General features: G+C 41.1%; 1 protein-coding gene across 3 annotated transcripts in view; it reads right to left on the reverse strand.

Annotated features, from left to right (window-relative positions):
• The window catches only part of ASPH (aspartate beta-hydroxylase), a 208054-nt gene that overhangs the window by 16504 nt on the left and 179101 nt on the right, over positions 1 to 12449 (reverse strand). For all 3 annotated transcript variants that reach the window (XM_046641925.1, XM_046641924.1, XM_046641926.1), the window contains one exon: positions 1385 to 1520. In XM_046641925.1, coding sequence (XP_046497881.1) covers positions 1385 to 1520 — 136 coding nt within the window. The remainder of the gene's footprint in view (positions 1 to 1384; positions 1521 to 12449) is intronic.

The raw sequence follows: 12449 nt of genomic DNA on the forward strand, positions 1-12449 counted from the left end.
ATTTAGAGAGCACCTCTAGCTATTCAGACACATAAATCCCTTCTAGGCTGCAGATACAGATTGTCTGTAAGGGAAAAAGCTGTGTAGTAGATGCTTGACATTTGCGAATTGCCATTGGTAGTTTTAAGTATTCATGTGATCGTGAGGGTTTAAGAATCCAATGAGAGTTCCATGGTGCTCAACACTGGCCAGCAACCACTCAACATGCTTAGAGTGACTCATCTGATGCTCACAACACCTGGTGAGGGAGGTGCTATTAGTGTTCTATTTTCTAGAAGAGAAACTGAGGCACAGAGAGGTCACACAGGAAGTGGCAGAGTAGGATTTCCAGCCCAACTAAACAGAGTCTGCGTTCTTAACCATGATCTAAGACCGCCTCTCCATTAGTGTCATTATTACATAATGGATGATTATTATGTAATAAAAATAAACAAAAATATTGTTGGCAAAAAGCTGATGGAGTCATTTGAAATCATGTGATCTCTTTTCTGATGGATGTATCCTTGAAAATATTACTTCTGTCTCTTACGTGTAAACCATTCTGAAAGCATACTGAGATAAACGGCACTGCTTATCTGTCCTTTAACGTAAAACGGCTGCTTATCATCCTCTCAATTTATTTTGTGTAGCTGAAGAAGTGCAGCACACGCTGTTCAGTCTTCAAAATGGATTTACTTTTGTTTAACTATGGTTAACCCAGGTTAACTCAAGTTTTCAAGAAGAGACATAAAGAGCCTTAAAGATAAAATTCGATGCTTCTGATTTTAAGGATAGATTGATATATTAATTCATTGAACACACACATATTGGAACACTGTCTATGTGCTTGGCCTGGGGTCAGCTCAAGGAATATCAGCTTGAATATGAACGACTTTCTATTCTTGATGAGCTCCAACACTAGTTATTATTGTCTTGTCATTCTGGTGTCTCATCTCCACAACTCTCACCCTTGGTGACATCATTTTGGCATGCAACATCATTTCCATTTTCCAGGAGCAAATGAGGCTCAGGGAATCTCCTTTCTAAGGTATTGATAAGCACATGGTGGACTTTTCAGTTATGCCTATATAGTAGGGTTACTCTTCGTAACACGCTGTTTAACAGAAAAGACCAGCAAATCAAAATACTATTTACATATATTTATCCAAATATACACGTGAGTATACACACACATACACACATATATTTACATAAGTGTGCAAACACTCATACACAAATAACTGTTCAAATGTAGTTTAAAAAATAATGAATAGATTTTGATAACGTAGGTTTTCCAAGCAGTTTTCTTTAAGCCAGGGAATCCTGGCTCTGGGAAATATCACCAGAAGTTTTGTGCCCACTTCCCAGCAGGTTACAGAGAACAATCTAGAAGTCAGGAGCTCACCTTGCTGCCACAGGGTAAACTGGCTCCAGTCACCCTTCTCCCTCAAGTTTTCATCTTCAGGCAGGAAGAGACCTTTGGTTTCATCCATCACGGCAAGGCCTTCATCTCGGATTAACTTCCAGTTTCTTTCTAAGGACTAGAGGGAAAATTCTGGTTTTACTGGACTGAAAATATGCCTCGTAGAACACGTTATAATGACTCTCAGCTTTCTGTTTGTTTGTCTGATTAATAAAGTAATGAAATTTTTATTTTCATTGAGATTGCTTATTTCAATTTCCTCTGGGACCTCTTGTCAAGGGTGTAAAAAAAAACACAACCTAGTATTATTTTTCAGAACCAAATACCTCTGCAGCATAAAAATTTCAATAATTTTTAGATATCTCAGAGAATAATTCCCTCTATAATTTGTGTTTAGGTTTGCCTAACGGTTTGTTTTTTTTAAGACCATAACCTAACAAGAATATTGATCTTGTTGATCATATTACACCAGTACACTACAATACACTCCATGTGACAGGCCAGCATCCAAAATGGAATACAAATCCCAGACTTAATAATTTCTCCTTTCAATAGAGGTCCTCGTAAAGGTGCCATTCAACATGGTAAATATTAATTAAATTTCAAAGACACAGGAAAAATGTCCACTGGAGCATCCGATGTATTATAAAACTAAGAAAAACAAAGCAAATAAATGCCCTAATGTTTAGAATTCAGTCAAACAAAAATATTTCCTTGACTTCTCATTTCTGAGGGTGCTTCAGGCCCTGTCAGAAAGTAGGCATATGATCAGGAGAGCGGTGGAGTGGCCGGGCTGGTCCCGGTAGATCAAGTGGACGAGGGAGCGAGTGGAAGCTCTCCCTGCCTGGTAACCCCCACTATCACACTGTGATGTTGATTACGGGCGGGGATGGCACCCAGTGGGAGCAGAGGGGCAAAGCAGACCAGGGCGAGCATCCCAAGTGGGATGGAAACTGAGAGGAACTATTATCAGGAGAAAAGATCAAAAACTGCTCTCCTACTGTATGAAAGAGACTAAGGTGCACTGAAAAACCAGGATTTTGAAATGTTAATAATTTCCAACATTTCTGTGTTAAATGAGCAGTGGATGGAAGAGTTGAGCACATGGGTACACGGATAGGATAGGGAGGAACACAATAGCTGATTGCAACAAGACTCAGGGCTCAAGAACACGGAAGTAGAATTAACAAGTTACAAACAGAGAAAGAGTTTGACAGAAAAAATGAGAACGACAATTAACATTCTCTGAAAATGGATGGCGTTGCCTTGTAAAACATGGTTCTCTATTTTATGAATTTGTCAAGTGAAGCCTGGATGACCAATTATTGCATGGAGCAGAGCACGAGACAATGTGTAAAGTGTTTTTACCAACCCACGCTTTATGAATTTGACTCAAGGTGGGAAAAGTGATAAGGAGCCAGGAAGACTCCACAGGCACAGAGACCCTCAGAGACTTGTGTGAAAACGCAGTGCCAACTGCAGCCAGATCCAGGGAACACTTTATATTGTGTGACAACATTAGGTTTATTAAAATATCCTAGGATAAGAGATAGATTTGAAGATTAGATACTGATTTTAAAATTACTTCTTTTTTCTGCTTATTTCTTTGAATCTATTGGTCCATTTCTTTTTGAAATTTCAGCTTTATTGACATATAACTGACATATAAAATTAAAAGATATTTGAAGTGTATATTGTAGTGATTTGATACATATATACATTATGAAAGGACTCTCCTCATCTGTTTAACATATTAATCACCTCACATATTTATCTTTTTTTTTTTTTGGGTGGGAACATTTAAGTTCTACTCTTTTAGCAAATTTCAATTACATAATACAGAGTTATCAACTATAGTCATCAAGTTATCCATCAGACCCTCAGACTTTAATCTTGTAGCTCCAAGTTTGTACCCTTTACCAACTTCTCGCTAATTCCCTCACCGCCCTCTTCCCACCCCCCTAGTTCCTGGCAACCACTTTTCTACTCTGTTCCTGAGTTTGGTTTTCTCTCTCTCTCTTTTTTTAATGTAGACTCACATGTAAGTGATAACACACAGTGTTTGTCTTTCTGTGTCTGGCTCATTTCACTTAGCATAATGCCCTCAAGGTCCATCCATGTTGTCACAAATGGCAGGATTTCCTTTCTCGTGGCTGAATAATATTCCAGTGTGTGTCTGTGTATCTCATATCTTCTTTATCCATTCAGCCATTGATGGACACTTAGGTTGTTTCCCTTTCTTAGTTACTGTGAATAATGGTGCAATGAATATGAAAGTACAGATATCTCTTCAATGTTTTATTTTGGATCTTGTCATTTTTTTTGGTTATGTACTCAGAAGTGGGATTGCTGGACCATATGGCAGTTCTATTTTTAGTTTTTTGAGGAACCTCCGTATTGTTTTCCATTGTGGCTGTACCAATTTACAGATCTTATACTTCTATTTCTGTGAAACACACCCAGTGATTTACGTCAAAATCTGCAGCTGCTCCTGTCATCACCCTGTTTTATGCTGGTGCTGGTCATCTGTCCACAAACAGCCTCAACATTATTTCATGCCAAGTAGGTAATTTGTAAATGGTAAGTCAAAGATTGAATTTCACTAAACAGATACTTGAAAGCCCTCACACTGGCAGGTTTCCAAAGTGAGAGAATACCATGGTTTTCTCAAGAATGCCAAGAAAAAATGCACCCCAAATATTCACATCTTCTCAAATGCACCTAAATTGCCAACACTCCCCATGGCTATTGTAAGCTGTTTGAGTTGTTGATAAATCTGTTAGATTCTTGTTAAACTGTCACACAGACAAAGGGAGAATTATCTCCCTAACACATGAAATTACTTTTCAAATGAGGTTCCTAGCACCTTATATGGCAGGCTCTTCTCCTCTTCCCTCCTGGTGTTTTACAAGCTTCTTTCATTTCTTTTGAAAGCTGATTTTAGGGGCATCTTTGGAAAGAGCTGATCTTTTGTTACTAAAATAGGACACAAAGCCCTAGGGAAAATGTTAAAGCGATTGTATCACTAAACAAAATTTAAAAAATTTTACTTAAGAGCAGGCTGTCATCTATTTTAAATGTGAAACGCAGTCATTCCCTCCCCCTCTCCTCCCCTCTCGACAGTGGCCTCCAGGGAAGTGTTGTTGAGGTTCTTTTTCATGAGCAGTAATGATTTTTTTAAAACTTTTTTGTGTTCGCTTGTTAAACATGGCACACAGGCATTGGATGCCAGACTCGTGCTCAAAGGAGCAAACTGGTACAGAAGGTTTTCTCTCCCCAGTCAACCTGAAATGCTCGTGCTACAGCGCCAAAACCCACTCAATACTAAGCAAGCACTGTGCAGGTCCTTAGTTTATTTTCATTATGAAACATCCACTCATCATTTTCTCTTTTGAGTTCAATACTGTGTCATAGAATTTTACAATTGGAAGGATCTGTACGGTTAATCTAACGGAAACTTTTTCACTTTAGGGATGACAGAATGACTTTGGAGTGGCTAATGAGCTTAACCTCTCATAGTCTGGTGGTGAGCAGAGCTAGAGCCAGAAACTGCCTCTGCCACGCCGCCTTGATTATTCCTAAGGCATCTGTGAGAGGAGTGAGGGTCAGGCTGTGGTGGGCTCTGGGGGTCCTGCCCCCGTCTGGACCACAAGAGTGGTTGTGGGCTCCCATAGTCTCCTGTGCTGTGATCGATGGGGCACCTGCTGGGCATGGGGACTTGCAGAGCACTGGGCGCCCCACTGGGCACCGTGCACACCTATGAGTTCACATTCAGTGACAACTGGGGAAGCTGGGCTAACCAAAAGATCATGCTGGTTAAACCCAGTGACATAATGAAAAACACAAAGATGACAACAATCATGATCGCCTACATGTTCATGTAAACATTTTTTCCACCAAAGTAATGAATGCGCTTGGGGAGTTTTTCAACTTTGGAAAGACACTGCAAGGCAGGGTCACTTTTATGGGCATTAGGGAGAAATCTGGGATTGTGATTTTTTTAAACACAAACCAAGGAACTTCATTATATAAAATTCACATGGCTATGATGTGGATCAAGGTTGCCCCAGAGACCCAGAGAGAGAAGTCCAAGGTATCCTGGCCTACATGCTGATCTATATGACCTGATGCATATCAAAGTTATACGGCCACACAATAACCAGACCCCACCTGCACTGATACCATTTTAATGACTTTTTACATCATCATTCCTTTGTCTAGTAAAAATAAGTCACGTACCCAGGCCTTATAAATTTATCCCTAACCCTCAACACACTGCAGCTCTTACTGCCCATGGGTCCTGTCCCCATGCTGCAGCTCTTACTGCCCATGGGTCCTGTCCCCATGCCTGCAGCTCTTCACTGCCCATGGGTTCTGTCCCCATGCTGCAGCTCTTACTGCCCATGGGTCCTGTCCCCATGCCTGTAGCTCTTACTGCCCATGGGTCCTGACCTCATGCTGCAGCTCTTCACTGCCCATGGGTTCTGTCCCCATGCCTGCAGCTCTTACTGACCATGGGTCCTGTCCCCATGCCTGCAGCTCTTACTGCCCATGGGTTCTGTCCCCATGCCTGCAGCTCTTCACTGCCCATGGGTCCTGTCCCCATGCCTACAGCTCTTACCGCCCATGGGTCCTGTCCCCATGCTGGCAGCTCTTCACTGCCCATGGGTTGTGTCCCCATGCCTGCAGCTGTTTACTGCCCATGGGTCCTGTCCCCATGCCTGCAGCTCTTACTGCCCATGGGTCCTGTCCCCATGCTGCAGCTCTTCACTGCCCATGGGTCCTGTCCCCATGCGTGCAGCTCTTACTGCCCATGGGTTCTGTCCCCATGCTGGCAGCTCTTCACTGCCCATGGGTCCTGTCCCCATGCCTGCAGCTCTTTACTGCCCATGGGTCCTGTCCCCATACTATTCTCTGAATAAAGGAGCACTACCACCAGACCTTGAGAGTCCAAGAAATCTTTCTTTCAACTCCTTGGCTCGCAGAGCCCACATCAGTTACAGGGGATTAAAGACCAAACCTAATTACATATGTGTGTGTGCATGTGTGAGAGAGAAAAGAGAGATGAATTTTCTCTACAGTAATATTACTCAGTTGTCTGAGATGGCAAAGAATTCCATTTATTAGGAAATTCCAATAGGCACTTGAAGGCTCACACAGAACAGGCCATGCCTACATTTTTAAAGGTCTCATCTGAAATATTACTTCCTTGACCCTAAATTCATCCATTTCATAAGACTGAAAAGAGAAACTTCTGCTTGTCCAGAAAACAGCTTCAAATTCACATTTCTTCTTCTGACTACACAGACTTTAGAAAACAGAGATTTGATTATTATTTTTTTTAAAGATTTTGTTTTTCCTTTTTCTCCCAAAACCCCCTGGTACATAGTTGTGTATTTCTAGTTGTGGGTCCTTCTAGTTGTGGCATGTGGCATGCTGCCTCAGCATGGCTTGATGAGCAGTGCCATGTCCGCCCCCAGGATTCGAACCAGTGAAACCCTGGGCTGCCGAAGCAGAGCTCTCGAACTTAACCACTGGGCCACGGGGCCAGCCCAAGATTTGATTATTTTTAGCGTGCCACATGGCTTCAGAAACCCATCAGCAGCACCTGCCTTTTGAGTTAAACCTCGGCTATATTTGGCACTCCAGTCATCTATAAGCAGACTTCCCAGGTTCAAGCTTCATGAATCCCACAGTCCACTCGAGCTCTCTTTAACCCAAATCCTCATCCAGTTCAGGGCACTCTCTTCACTTCCCAGGGGGTCTCATCATCCCACTTGGATGGCGCACTTTTCTCTTCAACCTCAAATACCACTAAGTACTATTGTTAAAGTCTTCTCAAACCGATTAGTTGCAGAAAGTCTTTAGAGAGGCAAAGTCAAATTAATTCTTATTTAATGATTTCCTGTATTATTTTCATTCAATTAAAAAATACACATTTTTTTACTCCTGCCTTTATTTTTTTATATTTATTTATTTTTTAATTTGTTGTTGTTGTTTTTGAGGAAGATTAGCCCTGAGCTAACATCCATGCCCATCTTCCTCCACTTTATATGTGGGACGCCTGCCACAGCATGGCGTGCCAAGTGGTGCCATGTCCACACCCAGGATCCGAACCGACGAACCCTGGGCCACTGAAGCGCAACGTGTGCACTTAACCGCTGCACCACCAGGCCAGCCCAAAAATACATTTTTTTAAAGTTAAGTATTACTACAGGTTTTATAATGGAAGCAGCAATCTCTTACTCATCCACCCTGCTCCGGAGTTCAACTCCCAGCTAATGCCTTTAAATAGTTCTTCCGACATTTACCTGCTTACATATAAATAATATGCTAATATTGCTATTTCTTGATTTATTAATTCTAGACATTATCACTCATCTTTCTATTAGGGAAGACAACAAGTTAACAATTTGATGTCTTCTTTCTGTCTTCTCCAACTTGCAATACAGTTAATTTCACAAATCTTTCATACCTCTGGGTGAATTCACATTCAGGTTTTAGAATATTATGACAGTGAGGTATTTTCACACTTGAGTTGTATTGTAATGATTACACTTCATTTCATACGCAGCATTTTTCTATTCTGCCGCCTTTTCCTTGCCTTAATTTTCTAATGCACTTATCACTGTCTCTTCTCGATAGCACTGACAGAGTGCTATAAAATCTCTTGATACTATTCCACCCTTGGCCAAAAACATCATATAAGCTATTTCTTTCTTTCTCTCTTTCACTGAAGATGACCCTTCAGTAGCCATCTGTCTTGCCTTCACCTGGACCAGCTATCTGGGCTTGTGGGATACCCGTCACCAGGGAACTTCCCTTGGCCTCTGCTGGGGTTCGGGCTCCTTAATTATTGGCTTCTAGTTGTTCCTGAGAAAGGACACACCACAGGTAAAATTGAAGTTTTGAAAATATCTGAAGCTATTCTTACACTTGATTGAAGGCTTGGCTATCTACAGAATTTTAGGTAGTAAATAATTTCTCCTTAGAACGTTGAAAGCATTGCTCCATTGCATTATAACTTTAAGTGTTTTATATATATATATATAACTTTAAGTGTTTCCAACAACAACAACAAATCTGATGGCTTTTGGATTCCTTTTCTTTTCTTTGTTCCCTCTAGAAGGTTTATAAAAGTCAGTATAGTGTAGTGGTTAGGGGTATAAAATCTGGAGCCAGACTGCTTGGTTTGGAAATCTGACTGTGCCACTTAGTTGTGTTATAGGAAGCAAGTTACTTAACCACTCTGTGCCTCAAGTTCCTCATTTATAAAGAGGATAAAATACTGCCACTTCCCTCAAGAGTCTCTAAGAAAATTAAATGTGCTAAAAAGACCTGTGATACATATAAATACAGCTATGATGATAATGATGAAGATTTTAAGATCTTCTCTTTATTTCTGGTTTCCTGAAATTTTATGGAAATGTGCCTTAGTGTACATGCTGGATACTTAGTGGTCTCTTTAGTGTGGAAACTCACATTTTTCAATTCTGGGCTATCTAGCATTATTTCTTTAATAATTTCCTCTCCATTTTGCCCCTATTCTTTCTGGAACTTCTTTTGTTTGTATGTTGGACATGTTAAATTGAGCCTCCAATTTTCCTAACTTTTCTATTTTCCATCCTTGTCTTCTGTTTTTCCCTCTGGGAGATTTCCTTGACTTAGCTTCCAATACTGTTACTAAATTCTTTTTTGCAAGTCACACTGTTTTCATCTCTGAGAGCCTGTTTGAGCCTTTGATTGTTCCTCTGTGTAGTATCCTATTCTTTTTTCAGGGATGCACTACCTTCTCTTACTGCCCTGAGGATCTTAGAGATATTACTTCAAGTTGGCATTTGCTCCCTGCATTTTCCATTTCCCCTGAGCTACAGCACTCTTGGTTTGTTGTGTTCTGTGTCTTCTTTCATGTTGAAGCGTCTCTCCAGGGTTTGGTGATCCTTGACTGTTAGTCCAATAAAACTGAGATAGAGATGGGAAGTTCCATGTGAAAGGGCGAGGCCTATGATGGACGGGCCTCACTGGTGGGTGCAGCGTCAAGTCAGTTTTTTCACTGGGCACCATAAAGCATCAGTATGGGCGGGCCTATTCTTGGAGGCCGTGAGGCTCCTTGAGTTGCTGTGATACCAGGTGCCTGAAATTCCTTCTCTTTGGAAGCCCCTCTGCAGTCACGTGCTTCGGTTTCAGATTTCATCGCTCTGCCGTCAGATATTTGTCTTTTCCATTTTCAAAAAAACATGCTGACGTTGTTCATCTGTTATTGTCTCCCTCCACCTTCCTCTTTCTTTTTTTGGTAGGTTTATACCATTTTTGTCTTTTCATTGTCACTTAAGTGAGGTTTTACATGGGAGGTGTTAAATGTATGTGTTCAATTTTACTTGATCCTTCCTCACTCATATTTTCTATACATCTCTAACAGTTGATTATTTTTAACTATTTACCTTCTTTTCTCTTAGACTAGAATGACCATGTAATGTGTAATCCAACCTTCTAGGGAAGTCTAGAAACAAAATCCTATTAGCCCGCAAAGCTCTTTATTAGCCCCTCAAATGTGTCTTCAAAAGATCACCAAACTCAAGGTAATGTCTCATGTGATGGAGTTAGATAGCAGAGAGAGAAGAAAGAAAAAATTCTCAGCATCATACATTTTAAATCAAACTCTGCTAATCCATACATTGATTTATTGTTAACAATGTCTTTTCACCTCTTGGCCTATACTCTTGCCTTGCATCACTTGGTTGGTATACCCCCGATTCCATGACGTGCTCAGATGATGATGAAATTGATTATGATGCTTGAAGCTTGACATAAAATCACTTTAGTTTTGTCCTAATGAAACAAAATTCATCTAACTGAGCTTTAAATATTTTCCTCTATGTAGGAAAACAGGACCATCCAGAGGAATATGTTTACTGAGGCAGTTAGTAAACCTTGCAGATCGCTAAGTAAAGGGAGTTTCTTCATGATGGTTATTTGCTTGCCAGGGCTGCCATCACACAATACCACAGACCAGGTGACTTAACAACAGAAATTTATTGTCTCACAGTTCCAGAGGTTGGAAGTCTGAGATCAAAGTGTTGGCAGGTTTGGTTTCTTTTGAGCCTTCTCTCCTTGGCTTGCAAGATGGCCACCTTCTCTTTATGCTCTCACATGGTCCTTCCTCTGTGTGTGCACAAACCCTTCTGTGTGTCCCAATTTCCTTTTCTCATAAGGACACCAGTCATATTGGATTAGGGCCCACCCTTATTGCCTCACTTAACTTTACCCCTTTAAAAGTCTATCTCCAAATACAGTCAAATTCTGAGTTACTGGTGGGAAGGGGTTAGGGCTTCAACGTAGGAATTTTGGGGAGACACAATCAACCCGTAACACTAATGCAGATTCAAGTTAGAACTAGCTTCAGCTAACAAAGCAAATAGCAGATGGAAGGACATCAGGAATAAATTCATATCAACAGGGGAATCAATAAATTTATAGGAGCAAAATAAAACAGCCATGGAAAAAGGCAAGAAGACACGCTTGTAACATGTGGAAAAAACATAATAGAAGGACTCCTAGAGCTCAGATGAACACAAACAAGATGAGGTAAGGAACTGTGTTTGATTAGCTATTAAAAAAAAGGGCACTGAGAAAACACAGGCTTTGGCAGTTAATGATTCCCAGAGATGTGTATGTACCTTGAAAGGTTCTGAGTCTAAATTCAGACAAGGCATGAGGTCAAAGACTGTTCTAGGTAAAGTTTATGCACTGAATTGGAGTTAGAATGAATTGATAACAATGGTGCATTAGCACAATGTATACTAAATTTTATTTAATTGGCTATGAATATGCTTGCTATAGTTAATTATTTTAGGAATTACGTAGCTGATTTTTTTTAAGGAAGACTGGCCCTGAGTTAACATCTGTGCCCACCTTCCTCTAATTTATGAGTGGGACACGTGCCACAGCATGGCTTGACAAGTGGTATGTAGGTCCACACCTGAGATCCGAACTGGTGAACCCCAGGCCGCTGAAGTGGAACGAAAGTCTGAACTTAACTGCTGCGCCACCAGCCCGGCCCCACATATCTGATTTTTTCAGAGATAAAATCAGCTTAAATCTTAGCCAAAGCATGCCTATACTTTACACCATGATGCTAAGACATGAGTAGCTGTATACTCTGCCCAAGAAAGAATCCCCGAGGGGTGGGATCCCCCTGAATGCTGAGCTGGAGTTATGAAATCAAAGCAAACACCACAGTGAATGTAATGCTTTCACAGCAAACTCTCTTTGCAATAATTTTAATAAAATCTCTGAGGAAATTAGTAGCATTAAAGGAGCAATCTCTTGCTGGTCCTAATGCAATTTAATCAGATCTCCTGTTTTCCAAGTTTGAATACAAAGAAAGGAAAACATGAGGCTGGCCCAGTGGCGCAGCGGTTAAGTGCACATGTTCCGCTTTGGTGGCCTGGGGTTTGCTGATTTGGATCCAGGTGCAGACGTGGCACCACTTATCAAGCCATGCTGTGGCAGGTGTGCCACATATAAAGTAGAGGAAGATGGGCATGGATGTTAGCTCAGGGCCAGTCTTCCTCAGCAAAAAGAGGAGGATTGGCAGCAGATGTTAGCTCAAGGCTAATCTTCGTCAAAAAAAAAGGAAAACACTTGACATTTCTTATCGTGGAAACACACAAAGACCAACGAAATGGAAGATCAAAGCGTGTTTATTCAGAGCTTGCTGTAGCAAGGGAGTCAGCCACCATCATTTGTATTTTGGCAGAGAAGTGGGCAAGCTTTACAGAGAAAAAAGGGAAGACTTCAGGTGTGCCCTGAGGGAGCTGTCGGCATGGAGAAGCTGTAGGTGGGCTGACTAGAAGTGGGTGTCCTATGTGATTGGTTAGGGGAACATAATGTCTTTCTCTGGTTGGCCCTAAGTATGAAGTGGGGACAAGGAAGCTGTTAGTTATTCATCAAGTCCTGGCCATTTTGGGCTAATTGTTACAAAAGTTATTGGTTAGCTTCCTAGATTGTCACTAGAGACAGCAATCTTCCTGCTATCCTGCAAATC

The sequence above is a fragment of the Equus quagga genome, chromosome 16, assembly GCF_021613505.1.
Source record: "Equus quagga isolate Etosha38 chromosome 16, UCLA_HA_Equagga_1.0, whole genome shotgun sequence".
Classification (NCBI taxonomy): Eukaryota; Metazoa; Chordata; class Mammalia; order Perissodactyla; family Equidae; genus Equus; species Equus quagga.